The 16,999-nt window shown below is 51.7% G+C and overlaps 4 protein-coding genes across 17 annotated transcripts in view; 3 read left to right on the top strand and 1 right to left on the bottom strand.

The window, feature by feature from the left end:
- The window catches only part of dlgap1b (discs, large (Drosophila) homolog-associated protein 1b), a 64,481-nt gene extending 56,629 nt beyond the window's left edge, over positions 1–7,852 (top strand). For 6 of the 7 annotated variants that reach the window (XM_088362887.1, XM_088362888.1, XM_088362889.1 and 3 more), the window contains 6 exons: positions 1,810–2,162; positions 2,408–2,499; positions 3,541–3,956; positions 4,337–4,428; positions 4,848–5,000; positions 5,449–7,852. In XM_088362887.1, coding sequence (XP_088219013.1) covers positions 1,810–2,162; positions 2,408–2,499; positions 3,541–3,956; positions 4,337–4,428; positions 4,848–5,000; positions 5,449–5,664 — 1,322 coding nt within the window. In that variant the 3' untranslated portion in view covers positions 5,665–7,852. Of the gene's footprint in view, positions 1–1,809; positions 2,163–2,407; positions 2,500–3,540; positions 3,957–4,336; positions 4,429–4,847; positions 5,001–5,209; positions 5,344–5,448 lie in introns of all 7 variants that reach the window. The other variant, XR_015854555.1, reaches the window with a different exon arrangement.
- Positions 7,853–8,236: 384 nt separating this feature from the next.
- tgif1 (TGFB-induced factor homeobox 1) lies at positions 8,237–13,010 on the bottom strand. 3 transcript variants are annotated; one of them, XM_088362905.1, is made up of 3 exons: positions 12,658–13,010; positions 10,092–10,321; positions 8,237–9,560 (listed from the first exon to the last, which is right to left on the bottom strand). In XM_088362905.1, the coding sequence occupies exons 1-3, from the start codon at positions 12,671–12,673 to the stop codon at positions 8,904–8,906; spliced, it is 903 nt and encodes a 300-aa protein (XP_088219031.1). In that variant the 5' UTR covers positions 12,674–13,010; the 3' UTR covers positions 8,237–8,903. The 3 variants fall into 3 exon arrangements, with proteins under 3 accessions (XP_088219031.1, XP_088219032.1, XP_088219033.1); XM_088362906.1 differs by lacking the exon at positions 12,658–13,010 and adding an exon at positions 11,653–12,585; XM_088362907.1 differs by lacking the exons at positions 10,092–10,321; positions 12,658–13,010 and adding an exon at positions 9,673–9,871.
- On the top strand, positions 11,664–16,681 carry otud1 (OTU deubiquitinase 1). 6 transcript variants are annotated; one of them, XM_088362902.1, is made up of 3 exons: positions 11,665–11,801; positions 13,299–13,467; positions 14,818–16,681. In XM_088362902.1, the coding sequence occupies exons 2-3, from the start codon at positions 13,445–13,447 to the stop codon at positions 15,797–15,799; spliced, it is 1,005 nt and encodes a 334-aa protein (XP_088219028.1). In that variant the 5' UTR covers positions 11,665–11,801; positions 13,299–13,444; the 3' UTR covers positions 15,800–16,681. The 6 variants fall into 6 exon arrangements, with proteins under 6 accessions (XP_088219030.1, XP_088219028.1, XP_088219026.1 ...); XM_088362900.1 differs by having other exon boundaries at positions 14,419–16,681; XM_088362903.1 differs by having other exon boundaries at positions 11,677–11,801; positions 13,372–13,467.
- LOC148380567 (sickle tail protein homolog) overlaps positions 11,665–16,999 on the top strand; it is a 46,424-nt gene continuing 41,089 nt past the window's right edge. Inside the window, exon 1 of the mRNA XM_088362875.1 lies at positions 11,665–11,801. The gene's annotated coding sequence lies outside the window, so the exon portion shown is untranslated. The remainder of the gene's footprint in view (positions 11,802–16,999) is intronic.

Genomic DNA, 16,999 nt, shown 5'->3' with positions numbered 1-16,999 from the left:
TGCCGCCCGTCGCCAGGGCGACGCTATCACAAAAGCCGTCCAGCTGGCCCGGCCGTGTTTACGTGCGGCAGAAAGAGACGGACAAATGGATGCGTTTGTGTGACACGGGCAAATGGCGGATCCTCAGCCCAACCGTGGTGCAGCTGGGCTCTCAACGTCCCCCCCCCCACCCCCCACACACACACTTTGTATTTGGAAGGGCTGGAGTTTCCCTCGGTCCCCGCACGAGGGAGCTGCGCCATCTGCTAGCATTTTTTTTCAAGTGGCCCATCACAAAGCCGCACCAGCATGAACACCGACACACTCGGTTGAGCCTCAAAGAAGAGGAAGTGTAAAAAATGCACCGTCTCATTCTTTGATAGGCCAGGGGGAGTTGACAACGATGTGTGGGCGGCCGTTTGAAGCCAGCAAGCAGACTGGTCATTCACTGGTCAAAATGCCTGCAGCCCAAATTGGGAGTCCATAAGTTCCCTTTTTGTGGGAGAAGGCCATTTTGATGAAGCTAACATAACACTATCATTTCCGTGGCCTGTGATGAATGAGAGCCGAGTGAAATTCTCTCTCAAATGCCAATCCACGTGCTTTTGCTGATGAACGTAGTAGCTGGTTTACCCGTGCAGGTTGGCGAGCGTATCGGGAGCAGGAAGTCTGTGGTCCCCACTGATGTGGGTTAGTGCCTTCATATGGGGCTGGCTGGCCGGCCGGCCGGCTGCTTGGCTGGCTTTCGTGTTGACTTAACCTGTCTGGGCTTTCCAAACAGCTGGCTGGCAGCTTCTCCCCGCTTTGTTATCTGAGTGACTTTTGGATGACTTGAAGCCCCGAAAGCGTCTGACATTCAATCCGTTGAACCGGCCGGCCGGCGGATGGAGGGGGCAGGACCTGGCCCTGCGCCTCTACCTCGTGGACGTGTACTCGCTGACCTTTTGCCCAGATGGTGTCTGTCTTATTCTCCCTGGACCGTCGGTGGAGATTGTAGCTGCCTGCACCTTTGGTGAAATGGAGTAAATGCCTGAAGCCAATGTTATTGGTGAGTCTAAAAAGCAAAAGCAGGCTGACAGGAAAATGCAGGAAGTCAGCTGTCTCCCATCTGCTTTGTGGCTCGCGATGCGCGGGTTATTTTCAGAGCGCTGATGTCGGCCCGCCTGCAGCCGCTGCCGCCGCTGCCGCCGCCGTGCCATTCATCCTCCCGTTTGAAGGTCCGCTGGCCTCTCGAGCTGAGCTGAGCTGAGCTGGCTTGGATGGGGCGAGGCGGCGGGATGGCGGATGAGGATGATGTCAGCCTCTCGGTTGACCTCTGGAGAGAGCGCGAGCCTCGCTCTAATGGGTTTTTGGGCACGGCTGTGGTTGAACGGCATGCTGGCAGCATCGCATTGCAGGCTTTCTTTTATTTTGATTGACTCAAAAGTGGGGCTGAACAATTTTCAAAAACCAACACGAGCCGTAAACAAAATCAACGTGATGTCTTTAGTTTTGTCAAGAGCTTGAAACGAAGTGACAGCATTGTGCCAAAGCTTTGAAAATAGCATGTCCTCCTACAGGTTTGACTCGTGTGAAGGCTCCTTTAAGTGTAACTCCGAGCGCCTCCCTATCGCTCCATTGTGACGCGCCGGATTGTACCGTTTTTTGTACAGTCGGGCTCAGCCACGTAGATCAAGAAGCCGACGCGCTAATCCCGTTGGCGCACTGCCGCTTGTGTAAAACGGCCCTCGTCTGCCGACTGTCCCTTGGTGTCGCTGTGCTGGCAAAAATTGGATGGCTTCGTTCTTGTACATGCAGTCGGTCATCCCCCTGTTTTTGTCCTTGTTGTAGTGTCGTCATGCATCAGCACCTACAAGAAGACCCCCCCGCCGGTGCCCCCGCGGAGCACCCCGTCCAAGCCCTTCATATCCATCACGGCGCAAAGCAGCACCGAGTCGGCCCAGGACGCCTACATGGACGGCGGCGGCGGCGGCGGCTCGGGCCCGCGCAAGGGCATCGGCTCGCAGCCGACCCTGTCCAACTCCACCGAGAGCATCGACAGCATGAAGGCCCTGACGGCGGCCATCGAGGCGGCCAACGCTCAGGTGCACGGCCCGGCCAGCCAGCAAGTCACCGCCGGCGTCTCCACCGACACCAAGGCGCAGAAAGAAGCGCTCCGCAAGTGCCTCTCCATCGGGATCCAGGTGGGCTCAAAAAAGAAGCAGCCCATACGTGCTACGCTGGAATTTCAGATGGAGCTCAAGAACGCAGCATCGGAAATCCTACTTCTCGCCACGAGAAGTGTCGAGAGAACGGGTCGGAACTTGACCTGAGCGAGAAGGCTCCCGTTTAGCGCTTAGCTGACTGCGCGCAAACGCGTCTCCAGATCGCCACCCCGTCTGTCGCGCTTGCTTGGCGCGTTGATTGACCGCCGCTCCCTTGCCGACAGGTGGAGCCCGAGGAGGAGGAGGAGGAGGAGGGGCCGGCGGAGGAGCGCTCCAAGTTCCACTCCATAGGAATTCAGGTGGAAGATGAGCGCTGGTGAGTGAGCCACAGTGGAGTGAAAGGCCATTGCGTGGAGCGGATTGGACCGGAAACAAATCTTGCCGCGTTGCCTTTTTTCCGGGAAGGGAAGCTAGCAAAACAGAGAAGGCTCTTATTTGTTGTGTCCAACGTGCCGCAGCTGTCTGTCTCAGCTCACCGATGGTTGGCGTCAAAGAGAAAAGCCCCCCCCCCTTTGATCTTCCTCAAGCAGGGGGCCCCCAAAGTGACAGCTGGGCCCGGAGGATGTGGTGCAGCTAGTGGGAGGGAAGGTGGAGGTACGAGGAGGAGGGTGGGGGCGCCGCTTGACAGCCATCTGTTGCAGCAGTCGGACACTTTTGGGGCTGGGGGACTTCCCCCGTCCCGCATGCAAATTTCCACCTGGGGAATTTGAGCCACGACAAATCCACTCAGTTAAGAGCCTTTGCGTCACCTTGTCTGAAGCGGAAGGCGCCATTGCGCAAACAGCACACGCTTCTCTTTCCACGCCGTGGCCTCGGTTAGCCGCCCTTGTTGAATAGGTCCAAAGACAAAATATTGACGGTCCCAGGGCCTTTTCTATCCGCTTTCAAGTGTTTGGCCTTGCTCGACGTCCGCCCCCCCCCTCCCGCAGGAAGTTGTTAGCGAGCGGCCGATAGCCTGAGGTCATTATGGTTGAACACCTGCTCAGTCGGAGGAGTTACTCTTTAGCTGCTGCTGCTGCTGCTGCTGCGTTTGATGTCAGGCAAACTCCACTCCCGTGTGTGCACCTCCTTCCACGCAACAAGAGAGATGAATAAGGAGGAAGTGATGAATGAGAAGCTTTCAGGAGGACGAGACGAGACAAGGCGAGGCGAGGCGAGGCGGGCCTCGGCGTGCGTTTATCGGGCAGGTCAAGCTGAGGGTCGTCCGAGATGTTTTTGCCAAGATTACAGCCTCTTTCTTCTTCATTAGTAGTTGTGCAAAACAAACTACCCCCCCACCCATTTTGAGATGGTTGTAAGCAAGTACAGACTTGAGACAAACAAATGATTTTGGTGACATTGCTCTCTATGTCGCCAGTCAGCGCCGCATGACCCGCTCCAACAGCGTCACCGCCGCCGTCCAGGCCGACCTGGACGACCCTTCGGACGGGCCGCCGGCGCCGCCCCGCCACTGCGCCACCATGCCGCGCCAACACTCCCGCGACGCCTCGGCCGCCGCCGCTTCCACGGTCCGCATCCAAGGCTCGGGCAACCACTACCACGCCTGCGACTCGGGCGAGGCGGGATTGGACCCGTCCATCCTGCCCCCTCCGGACCCGTGGATGGACGGCGCGACCGAGCCGGAGCCGGCGGCGCTCCAGGCCGTCAGCCGCTCGGTTTGCCCTCGGGATGGCCGCTGGTTCCTCAAACTGCTGCAAGCGGAAACGGAACGGATGCAGGGATGGTGTGGGCAGATGGAGCGGGACCAGACGGACAACCGACTGCCGGAGGACGGTGAGTCGCGCTTCCTTTTGGAAAGTATCATGAAGAAAATATCCATTCAATCTCAATAAATAGGAATAAGAATTTGAGATGATATGACATGTAGATTATGAATCATCATATGAAATGAAAGATCTAGTTTACCGTAACTTGCCAGCCACCCTTGTGTGAAGTCGTTGCACATTGAAAGGTGACCTTGGAAAAGTGCATGACATCACTGCTGCATTAGGATGTGGATGGAGCAGCATTTCCCGTGATGATGTCATCGCCTTGCCGTTGTCATGCTGCTGCTTCACTAATGCATTCTCCCTGCCACTGCTGCAACATGCCTGCAGTGTGCGCTAGGTAGTGTGAGTAATTGTGCGTGCGTGCGTGCGCGTGTGCATCTGCAGTCATGGGCAAGATCCGCAGTGCAGTGGGGAGCGCCCAGCTGCTCATGTCCCAGAAGTTCCAGCAGTTTCGGGAGCTGTGTGAGGAGAATCTGGTATGTCACCTCATCCTTTGCACGCCCCCACCTCCACGATGGCGACACTGACGTCATCCTGCACAATTCACCCCGACTGGGAGGGAGGGAGGGAGGGAGGGAGGGAGACTGGCTGGCTGGCTGGCTGGCTGGCTGGTAGGCGCCGATTGACTATGCATGCAGCCAGCCAAGCTGTCTCGGGGAGGCAGTTGCAGATGGAACATGGCGGTCGGTCGGTCGGTCAAAGCTATTTTGCTCACAAAGCAAGCACATGTCAAATAGATACAGAGCTGATGAAGTCCTGCAATTAGCAGTGCATCATATTCATGACGATACATCATTGATATTGATCAAAGATTGGTGTAGGTACTAACATCATTTATTGATCTTCTTCTTGCTGCTGCTGCTAATTGTTTTGGGTCTGCGTTGCCGTCCTTCAGAATCCTGACGCGCACCCGCGGCCCGTCTCCCAGGACCTGGCGGGCTTCTGGGACATGTTGCAGCTGTCCATCGAGAACATCAGCCTCAAGTTTGATGAGCTGCACCAGCTCAAAGCCAACGACTGGAAGCCTCTGACGCCTCTGGAGATCCAGGTGAGCCCCCTTATTTTTAGCTTTGGGAAGGGCTCGTGGCTGCCGCGTGCCCCCTGCCGCCGTTGCGGTTGTGGCGTTTACTGGAGTCACAATGAGGAAACGTCAAATAAGGATACAAATGTTTGGATGAGAGCGCCGTTAGCCGCTTGCATGAATTTCATTTGGATGTTGCTACACTGTTTTTATGTTTTATTTTGCTTTGTTGACAGTGAGCCGCCATTTCGGAGAGCCTGCCTATCTCCACTCGTGCTTTTTGTTTTGTTTTAACCTCACAAATGGCTGCCTACGTCCACCGTAACCGCAGAAACATTCACTGCATGCTCCCCGCCCCCCCTCAAAAAAGGTCATTTTCTCAGCTTTTTTTTTTCTCCCCCCCCTCCCCCCCAAATGTTGGCTCGGGCTCACGGATGAGGTGGCTGCGCTGAAGTGTGTTTTCCCACCTGTCCAGGTGCGAGGCGTGCCACCTCCCGTGCCAAAGAGGTCCCAGAAGGGCCACGCCCCGCTGGCGAGGGACCGCTCTCTGGAGAGCTCCGAGCGGCAGCGTCTGGAGGCCCGCAAGCGCCTGCTGGCCGCCAAGCGGGCCGCCTCGGTGCGCCAGAGCTCCGCCACGGAGAGCGCCGACAGCATCGAGATTTACATCCCCGAGGCGCAGACGCGATTATGAGACGCTCCGTCCGGCCGGCCGGCCGCAGTAGCGCGAGATGGCAAGGGTGCTAACAAACTTTACCGCATCACTGTCGCCATGGGAAGAAGTGGATGATTTATTAATCCGTTGATTCACCACGGAGCGCCCGCCCGTTCCCTGGTCTCTCCACCTCAGCTTTTATGTAGCGCCCATGTCCCTCAAATCCAAACGCTCACAATCGCTCTCACTCATGATGTGTCCTTTATACTACGTACAGGTTAGGCAGCAACAGACATGATAAACTTGTTCATAGAATTGTGGCCAAACTCAAGGCTGCAACACTGTGGTGTTCCCTCGCTAGCCAGCTAGCTAGCCAGCTAGCTAGCCAGTTAGCTAGCTAGCCAGCTAGCTAGCTATATTACGGTCCTCGCATAACCAAACCTCCAAGTTGTTCATGGCAATGATATATTTTTTTTAATATCCCATGTCACCTGTCTGTACACGACCTCTTAAGCGATATAATGAGCTTCTAACCGTTGTAGCGTAACGACAGATGGTGAAATCAAAGCGCACGTCTTTAGCTTGGCGGCTCACCCTTGTACATTTGTGCGATGAAATGAGTCTCTTGCAGTGGTCAAGAGGTTACATTTTGTTTGCGCTGGTGTGCAGCTTATCCGGAAAACGAAATCGTGTTTGTTTGTTTTTGTTTTTCAAAGACACCCCTCGTGCAGTGCGTGCGTGTGCGTGTGCGTGTTTTGACATCATTCAGTCAAGTTCTTCCCATGTCCTTCCTATGAGAGTCAGCAGCCCCATTCAAAACATTAGGTACACCCGCACAATTTAAAGCGACAAAGACGATCCTGCCTTTGCCTTGTAGTTGAACGGAATATGTCACCTTGAGTCTGAGTTTCGTCCAACCGCACTGCTCTAAACTTGTATCGTGGACAGTTGGCGACAGTTGTTGATCCACGGACAAGTATTTACATAATTGAGCAAACCCCTAAAAGTCAAGTCGTTATGTATAATTCCACTCTGTTCTATTTTTTTACATATTATTACAATTATTTGATTGCACCCTAATCTATTGCTTCAAAACACAGGATTATTCTTGTAGTAGCTTTTTTGATGATCCTATTATAACTATGCAAATTTTAGTCCTTGACGGAGAATTCAGTTAAAGTTCACTCAGTTCAATAGTTTGTCTTGCTTTAATATAATAACTTAATACCTTTGTCATTGTTTAGGCAGAATATACACTGGATATGATTGTTTGGGTGTACCTAATGTTGTGGGTGTAGAAAAGGTCGACACTGAGTCAGGCGCCTTCAGATGAGTTTGATGGGTTATTTTTAATAAACTGCTTGTATCTTTTTTATAATGTCATTTTATAACATCTTTATTGACAGTATTAAGACAAGACAACTGGACATTTTCCTCCTCACTGTGCTAACTCGCTGAGGTTCAAAGAAAAGCTTTTTTTGTTGATTTTCTTATATTTTTTCCCCTTCCTTAACTGTGGTCATCATTTTTGTCTAATATTTTCTTTTCTAATATTTCTCTCTCTCTCTCTCTCTCTCTATATATATATATATATATATATATATATTTTTTTTTTTTTTTTTTTTAATTATTTATTGAGTTAGGGGACTGTTTACCGGCGCACTGACTTCAAGGCCCTTTTACTGTGTTTGCCTCCTTTCGCTTTTCCCTTTGCGACTGCCTTAATTTGGACAGTCGAGCACAAAGGGCGTCTCAGGGGAAGGTGCCTGTGCGCGTACGCGTGTGTGACTGCATACGTTGTCTCTGCTGTCAATTAAGTGGAATCTGCCATCGCTTAGGAGACGTGACTCGTTGGCTTGTTGGAACTCACCTGCTCATGTTTTGTGCCATTGGGGCTTTTGGCTCGCTGACGTTCGGAAAGGGAGTGCGTGTTTTAGAGGCCATTGCTCATTTTTATGTTTTTATATTTTTACGGATTGAATTGTGTGCGTGTGTGCGTTCCGTTCCCACAATGACACTCTACTGATCATCTGGATACGAACACATCAACTCCTGATGTAGCAGGAAGTGTGTGTGACATCCTTCAATTGTACTTAAATGAATGTTGTGCAAATGGAATCCGATTACTTAATGAAGCAGACCTTTTTTGTAATTAATGTTGCGACGTGTTTAACGGATGTGACGGCGGTACGCGTGTGCGAGCATTAAAGTGAACCCTGTGGCCATTTGTCTGCTCTCTCCGCGTATGTTTTTCATGGCGCCCGCCGCAATCCAAAACACGACAAGGGGAAAAGGCCGCTCGCTGCGTGGCCGGACCTGCAATTACGCTTTGACATGATTCGGGCGCAGGATGGTCTCTTTCAATGACTTTTTGACATTGTCAATTGTCATACGAGCATACGTAAATAGGCCGCGGCGAACTGATGAATGAAAGAGGCGAACAGACGACAAATCCTATTGAGAGGCTTTGCCCGTGCAACAGCTGTCGGGGCCAGACTGGAAGTGGCCTCCCTCGCGCGGCCGTGCCGGGGCGTGACTTAATACACACGATCGTTGTTAATTGATGCAGGATTATGCTCATTAGCTGACGCGCCACAACAAGGCCATGAAATGTAGAAAAAAACCAACTAAACTTTATTGAAGTCCCGTGTGACCTTTTGCTCGCCACAAACATTGCACAGAATGGAAAGAAATCACATCAGAGGGCGTCATGTCGTCACATTAACTATACTCGTGGTCCTATTGTACATGATTATGCTTGTTTTTGGCCATCGTAAAAACGAAAAAAACACCGTGTAGTGTCGTCGTCCAGTCCACTGGCCTCACCTGCTACATTTTTCATCTGCAATACGTATGTCCCTTGTGCGGGCAATAAGGGAGTAAAACAGCTAAATGACAAACTATAGTGGAACATGAGCTACAGTAGTGAATACGTTGATGCCGAGAGCAAAAACCAAACCAAACCAAACAAAGTGTTAAGACACTGAGATCCGTCAGGACCTGAAATGCGTTTGGATGAAAAGACTTAAGACGGGTAGCATTGGTCCTGTAGTTTTGGTCCCCGGGGTGCAAATAAGATACAAGTGGATACAAATATGAAATGGATAAACATCTTTGAGCCAAGGCACCGTGATACTGTGTTGTTGTTGTTGTTGTTGTTGTTTTTGGTTTTGTCATTCAAAACAAAACAATTTTGATTGGTTTAGAAAAGATAGAAACCATGAGCGGGGGGGCGGGCGGGCGGCTGTTCTCAGTCTGTGAACTTGGGGGTCCCCCTTTTAGGAGACTAACTGTTTGGCCTGCAACTCCATCTCGGCGGCCCGCTTCAGGGCCACGTCCACCAGGAGCTGGAAGCCACTGAAGTCCTGCGTGAGGTCCGGCGGGGTCGGGGGAGGGGTGTTGAAGAGCCCACTGCGGGGGCTCAGGTTTCCCTCCAGGATGGTGCTGGCGGCGGGGAGGCGGGCGCCCGCCCCTCTATCCAGACACCTGAGGAGCGCCTGGGCCGCCTGCAGCCGCTCGGCCGCCTTGTCAGAGTTCAGCGGCGATGGGTGCGGCCCGCTCGGGCTGGCGACAGTAGTGTGACAGATGACGGACGGCCGGGTGGGCGCGGCGGCGCCCGTCGAGGGCGACCAACAGGTGAGCGAGGGCGCCGAGGGCGACACCGCCTTCCTCAGGACGCCGGGCTCGAAGCAGGAAGGGTGCAGAACCCGTTTGTCGTAGCCGCCATCATCGTGGGGCCCTCGGGCCGGGCTGCAGCTGCCGCTGCCGCCGCCGCCGCCACCACCACTGTGTTTGGGCGACTGGGAGCTGTCAGAGAAACTGTCGCCCGCCTTGCCGCACTTCCTGGAGATGGTGAACTGGTTGGGGTCCTTGCCGTCTTTCCGCAACATCTCGGGGAGGAGGCGCCGGCGTGCGTTGATGAACCAGTTGCATACCTGGAAAACGGAACAAGCAAGTAGTTGAATTGGACGCACACCCATTTCTAAGCGTTTCGACAGCCGTGCTACCGATTATGAAAGGTTATTTTGCTGACGAGTGCACTTTTACCGCCGCTCTCCCTCCGTGTTGTGATTCAGGTTCGATTTTGACTCGGGTGCGGCAAAAAAAGCGCGGCAATAAAAGGCTGGTTGTCATAGCAACAATCGGGGGGTCAACCGCCTTGTTTTCTTTGCTTCCGCGGGCAGGCCAGTCGTAACTGGCTGCAGCTATGTAAATGACTCCGCATTGTTCCCAGACAGCTGGGCTGGGAACGGCTGCGGGGAGGGAAATTCCTCAGCGTTCACTTACTCCCTCCTCCTCCTCCTCCTCCTCCTCACCACTCACTGCAGAGTTGCTCCACAACAGCAGACGACCTCCAATGCAGTAAAGTGTCATGTTTTGACAGGAAATGATTCAGCCCTTACTCCCCCCCTTCTCCCACCTCCCTGCTTGGAGTGTAGCCTTTGTCTGTGTGTGCGTTGAAGTACCTGCAGTGTGGAAAGCTGCGTCTGCTTGGAGAGGAGAGCCTTCTCCTGCTCCGAGGGGTACGCGTTGTAGCGGTGCTCGTACAACCAGTCCCGGAGGATCTGCACTGACTCCTTAGGCAGGTTGCCGCGGCGCTTCCTTTTCCCGCCGCCACCGCCGCTGGACGACAAGTCCAGCGGTGCATCCACGCCGTCGTCATCATCCGTTTCGCTTCCGGACAGCATCATCAAACCTTAGAGAGGAAAGGAATGAGTGAGCTAGGTTTTCCCAGCTGCCACGTGATTCATCCGCGGAGCCGGGAAACGTGCGAGCGGGCGCCAGGACATCACAAAGGCGCTGCTGGCTCGGCGGCCGTCAAAGCAGCACGCGCACATCGCACCTCGCTCGCACGCTTGGCTTGTGTGACTCAGGATGACCGCGCCAGACCCCGTGGTTTGACGGAACGTGTGCAAAAGGAGTCGCAAAGGCTCCAAAGTCTCACCAAACACCATCAGATGGCGGCAGAATACGCGGCAACGCAAATGGAGGGAGGGAGCATCCCGACCGAGGCTTCAAAGTAGGCCGCGCTAGACAAGGAGTCAGACGTCGCTTCAGCTCAGCGAGCAGGTCAGGGCTGCAGACTGAGCCCAAGAAGCCAAACAACTTGTCAACAAATGTGATGACGTTTCAGCGTCTCAAGAGTTCAAAGTAGTCAACAGATCAGGTGAGATGTCAACACTTCCAAATACGTAGTACATGAGCCCTCCCTCAGAAGACAACAGACAAAGCTGGCAAGATTTCAGCTCAGCAAACATCGCAAGAATCAGCCACTGCAAGAGGCTTTCTCTCTGTGATGGAAAACAGGGACGATACGAATGACATTTTTTTAGACCAAACGTTTAGCACACACTTTCATATTTATAGTGACTCAACGACAAGCCATGTGTAGCCTCGAAACGCCACATTGGCAGTAAATACTTTTATGAACAACACTTGTGGGCCATAAATACAAAACAAATGAAAGACTAACTTTACGTGTTCTTATACCGCCAAACAAACTAGTTGATAGTGTTGGTCATGACCCTGAAACGTCATGGTGAAAACTTGTATGAAAAACATGTTGTCAGTGTACGATGGACAAATATATTGCTCCTTGAAATTCCTGAACTCTTCTCAGCTTATTGTATGAAAGGTCTGCGGCGCACGTAAACGCTACCTGGGCTAAAAAACAAAAGCATCGCTGATCCACTTTACACAGACCACAACTGAATGAGTAAAACCTGAAACAGAAGAGTTTATTAACATGATACGCAACGTAAGCTTTAAATCACAACATAAATGGCTTAATAGCATTTATGTTGCCTCAAGCAAGCAGGTGCTTTTCTTTTTAAAAACAAAAAGTGTAATTCTCCGTACTTTACTTTTGACCCCAAAAAATATCTACAATCCATGAGCGTCAACAGGACACTGGGGATTGATACGTTGTTTGACAGATGTGGGTCAAACGTCCGCCATCTTGGGAGGCCTTAAAAAAGGCATTTCCGGGTTTCTTCTTTTAAATGGCCCCTGGTCACGTGAGCTCACCTTAATGCGGAAGTCAACATTTCACGGGAACGAGAGCGAGGTGAAGGGGTCTGCCCGACACACAGCTGACCTCCATAAAGCTTCACCACGCAGACCGACGTGGGGCCCGAACTCAAGTGGGAAAAGTGTGGAGCAGCCAACAGGATGAGGTAATTACGTAGGCCGGGGAGATGTTGGTGGTGCGAGTGGAGGAGGAGGAAGAGAGAGGGAGAAAGAGAGTGACACAGAGAGAGAGCGAGAGAGAGAGAGAGAGAGGGGGGGGGAGACCTGTTGCAAATCAGCGTCTCCAGACTAAACAAAAGAATCTGGGGCTGCTCGCCTTTCTTTGTACGCTTTGCCGCAAAACTAACAAACCCCTTTCTCCCGCGCTTCTCCAAGTCAAAAGCCTAATTCCATAGTAGCCAGAAAACACGTTAAAACACAATTTGACACTTGGCCCGTGTACGTTAGGCAACTTAAAACTTGTGTTCTTTTGTGTGTGCGTGGAGAACACGCGGTGAACAAACTTCAACAATGAGGTCACCCCCACCCAAACACGACTTCCAGTGGCACCGTGACACTTTTTAACAAAGAAAAACCGCAAGCGCTGAGCGTTTAACATCTTTTCAAGCGATTTTTCTAACTCATTGTTAACGGAGAAAAATTGGAACAACTTTTCGACCAAACTTCTACCGAAAAGTGGCCCACTCCCGCACCGCTTCCCAACTTCCCAACAAAGAGTGGCTAAACCCACGCGTGGACGACGAGTTCAAGTCGAGGGAGGACGGGTGGAACATTCGGCGTTATTCTCGCCTCGCTCCACTGATCAATTCGGCTGTAAATAAGCGCAGAACAAACGAGTGCAATTCGGCTGTCACGTCTCGCCAGCACATGGCACTCGCTCGCTCGCTCGCTCGCTCGCAGCCTGTCACGTCTGCACCGCAGACAATAGACTCCGAGGAGGGAAAAGGCAACAAAATGATCGCAGTTATGGGCAGCAGGCTGTATTTCGTCACCACGTCTTACCTTTTTTCGTCTTCATCGCGACCCTTAAAAACCCGCTTTTGATCCTCGCGTGGAAGAAAAGAAGCAAACGTCCGCGTGCTGGTAATCTGCAGCTTCGCAGCGTGTATCCAAATTGTAGGAAGAAAACTTACGCATCAAAAAGGGGGGAAAAACGAGAGAAAATGTATCCCGTTTTTCTGTTGGGGGGGTACGGGGGGGTCGTTTGCTGGTCCGTAGCGAAGGTAAGTAAGCAGGCTGTGTGAAGGAGGAGGAGGTGGTGGTGGTGTTGGTAGGGGGGGTGGGGGGGCGAAGGGAGGGGGGGTCACCTGAGATGTCTCTCTCTCTCTCTTTCTCCGCAAGGCTTTTTACTCATTGACTGCGTTGCGTGTGTTTGATGGGGGAACTGGGTGACAGCTATCTTTGACAGCTGCGTGACTCAACCCACGGAGGATGCGCCCTCCCCTCTCCCCACCGCCCGCTGACATCAGTTCAGCGCGCTCCACTGACACACAAAAACAAAAGCAAGAAGGGGGGAAAAAAAGCATTAGGGATATTTACGCTCTCTCTCGCGCTCTCGCTCCCCCCCCCCCCCCCCCCCCCATGTCATTGAGGGTTTGGTTTGTACTCGAATCCTATTGACAAGTATGCGTTTATGTGTGCAGTCGAGGTTGGTGCAATCGTCAACACGTAAAAAAACCCGTGAAAGATCAATGCCCGTATTTGTATGCGCCGCAGAGCCAGCCATGCGACAGCTGCTCCAAAAAGCTGGCGGCAAGCTCTTTTGCAGCAAAACGTCTCCCTCTAGTGGATGATTGCGGAGGTGCAAGGGAGGCAAGTACAATGTATTTACAAATGACCAATCCGTAACTAAGTTACAATTGGGGTATCCGTATCGTACTTGATTATTGATGTTTCCGATGATGTTTTACTTGCATCTGTTGTAGTCAGTTAGCGATGTATTATTTGATAAATATGCCTGGCCTTATTCTTTTGTGAACAACGATTCACTATAATTAAGACTCGGTGAAACTACTGGGTGACTGGAACACCCAGATACACCCCGATGAAATGCTAACAAATATGCATATGATGCAGTCAGTGCAACATGTAAACACGTAATCGTTATTCTGGAGTCAAAACTTTTGCCTTACCTTTGAACCGTAGTACGTATTCCATTTCTCTTACGAAAAGGGAATGAGCTCATCCATGTCTTATTAAAAGAATGTAGTGATTTCTATATTTAGAAGACGTGTCTGTACAACACGAGCTGTCATTCAATCTCGGACTGTGCGGTTGAAGCTGTTACGTGTGTCACGAAAGCAGTTAATGTCCTGGAACATCGTCTCTAACTCTAGAGATAGAAACACACAAAAACGGTTTCCTTTCAAATTAGGGCACGGAAAGAAGGTGCCGGACCACTATTTCCACTTTCAATGACTCAATGGCTGAAGTAATCGATAACTAAGAGCTTAAGTTTGTAATAACAAGCGGTTTTTATTTGAAGCGTTATTCCGCACCCAGAGTGCCGTAACGTATCACATATTTCACATTGGCCCCATACTTTGGCATTGCTGGAGCGGAAGTTAAGCGCCTGAGGCTTTGTGCAGTCATGCGTTCAAAACAAACAACTTGGTGCATAAGTGTTGCGTCGATGACAAGGCAAGTCTGCAAGGCAAGTCTGGGGTCTGCCAGCTCTGTCTTTGGAAATACGCAGAATAATCTGCCAAAGCTTTCGCGAAGAAAAAGTTCACTCCATTCAGTCGTGGCTCTTTTATTTTGAAGGCTCTCCAAAGGGAAACTCCCGGCCGTCACCCGGTCCTACTTGATGGTGTCGTACTCGAGCCAAACTTCCGTGTCAGCTTGTCGGGAGGCACACCGTGTCGGAGCGACGTATATAGTGCCCCGTCCCGCTCCCTCCCCTTCTGCTATCGGGAACAGTTGGGCGCCGGCGGAAAAAAACACACACCAAAACTTCCTCGGCAACTCGGCCGCGTCGATGTCTGTGACAAGCGGCGGTATTTTTAGCTGTGGCCGTCATCGCGCTGTGACTGGCTGGCTGCGGGCGGGCTCGCTATAAAGGACGCGTGCGCGCTCGCCCTTCGACATGCAGCTTTACAACAGCGCCTTGACGCACTACCCGAGATCATCCAGCAGACTAACCGTCACTTTATCCCGCCGAAGCGCCAGCACACCTGACGAAGACGCCCCGGATCCGAGCCAGCCAGAGGCGAGCGCAACTTCCGCAAACATGCCTGCCTTTTCTTGCTACGAAGCCTCGTCCCCGAGGCCCCGGCCCAGGCCCGTCTACTTTTCATCTACTGCCGAGTTGCTCGTGCGCAGAGCGGACGGGGTGGAGAGGACGGTACCGGTCCAAATCACCAGGGTGCTCAAGCCTCCGTCCCCTGACGACTTTAGCGATGAGCTCAGGAACCGGACGGAAGGGCTCTACCCGCAAGAGAGTCTTCTGTGTGAGGAGGATGGGGCAAGGGGTAACATTTTGGTACCTGAAGAGGAGCCTCCGTCAGATGCGACCTTTGAGCTCAGCGTCCTACAGGAGCACAACCAGGTGGCAAAAGATGACAAGGTGGCCCGCTACCTGGCCGAGGTGGAAACTCAGAATAAGTATCTCCGGGAGAGACGCAAGTTCCGCTACCACATCATCCCGGACGGGAACTGTCTGTACCGGGCCGTGTGCAAAGCCACCTACGGCGAGCAGGCTCGGCACGGCGAGCTGCGGGAGCGCACGGTGCACCACATCGCCGACCGCCTGGACCAGTTCAACCCCATCATCGAGGGCGACGCCGGCGAGTTCCTCATCAACGCGGCTCAGGACGGCGCCTGGGCCGGCTACCCCGAGCTTCTGGCCATGAGCCAAATGCTCAACGTCAACATCCACCTGACCACAGGGGGCAGCGCCGAAAGCCCCACCGTGTCCACCATGGTGCACTTCCTGGGCGAGGAGGACCCGTCCAAGCCGGCCGTCTGGCTGAGCTGGCTGAGCAACGGACACTACGACGTGCTCGTCGACGCCCGCGTGGAGAACCCAGAGTACGAGGACTGGTGCCGACGGTCCCGGATGCAGAGGAGGCGGGACGAGGAGCTGGCCAAGTCCATGGCGGCGTCCTTGTCAAAAATGTACATTGAGGAAAAAGGAGCAGTGTAAACACAAGGACTTTTTTGCTTTGTGCCTTAAGTGATAGATGGATGCATGCATGGATGGATGGATGGATGGATGGACGGACGGACGGACGGATGCATGCATATAGTTTTTATAAAATGTTTAACCAAGTGCTGTGCACATACTTGACTCTTTCTAGTGGTTGCTAGTGTGGCTGTGTTTTCAATCACTCCTTCGCTGCTGCAACTAGCTCTAAAAATACTCATTGTTGTTCTTCAAAGTAGAAGCAAATGTCTTATTTTGGAGAGGAGAAAAAAAAAGTCTGCTTTTCGATAGAAAGTTGAGAATGGAAGAAAAAAAATCTTTTCACTGTGGCCTTCCTCCTCCTTAGTGCTACCTATTTATTGCTGCACTTTTTTATGTAATGCTTGGGACCTAAAACGCTGATGACAACCAAGCAAGTGCGCCTTTTTGTGGCAAAGTGCTTTTTTGTATTCCGGTTTGTTGCAATACATTCAATGTTTATATACAGTACTATATAAAAAAAAAAAACCTTTTCCTCACCCCCCGTGGGTGGTCTCTTTTTCCCTTCAAGCTCGGGTCCTCTACCAGAGGCCTGGGAGCTTGAGGGTTCTACGCAGTATCTTTGCTGTTCCTAGTACTGCACTTTTCTGGACTGAGATGTCAGATGTTTGATATATATATATATATATATATATATATATATATATATATATATATATATATATATATATATATATATTTTTTTTTTATATATATATTTGTTGTATTTTGCAAAAGATTCGCTTCCAATGGGGGTCTTGAGCTGCAGAAGTTCAAGAAAGCCTTTTTCTAATGCACGAGTGACTTTCCTCACCGTTCCTCTCTGCAATTGTTGCACAAAAATAAAAGTGTCCTTCCACGTGACGTGACTCACTGCGTGCGTGTCTCCGTGGAATCTTCGCAGGCGGTTTTTGGGTCAGACTGCTTGTCAAGTTTGAGGCTTCTGTTCGTGTGTGTATTTTTAACCTCAATGAATAAACACTGCCAACCTGGGGGACTCTGCTAAGACGCCACTGAAAAACCTTTGGATAATGCCACAATTCTGCAATTGGCCTCTTTGGTGCAAGCTTAGCACTTTGGCCACTTTTCCCAAAACGCACAAGCGACTGTATTTAAACAAAAGAAAACAGGAGAAAAAAAAAGCAACTTGTGACAAAGCGAGAAAACGTTTGGCGACCCTCA

Source organism: Syngnathus floridae, chromosome 20 (genome assembly GCF_059516105.1).
Source record: "Syngnathus floridae isolate MCC-2025c chromosome 20, RoL_Sflo_1.0, whole genome shotgun sequence".
Taxonomy (NCBI): Eukaryota; Metazoa; Chordata; class Actinopteri; order Syngnathiformes; family Syngnathidae; genus Syngnathus; species Syngnathus floridae.
This window is presented reverse-complemented; position numbering and strand designations above follow the sequence as displayed.

Coding starts and splice junctions, on each gene's coding strand:
- otud1 (XM_088362898.1), top strand. CDS start 14,741: ATGCAGCTTTACAACAGCGCCTTGACGCACTACCCGAGATCATCCAGC.
- tgif1 (XM_088362905.1), bottom strand. Junction 9,561..10,091: donor CGCAGCTTTCCACACTGCAG/GTACTTCAACGC, acceptor TCCGTTTTCCAG/GTATGCAACTGGTTCATCAA.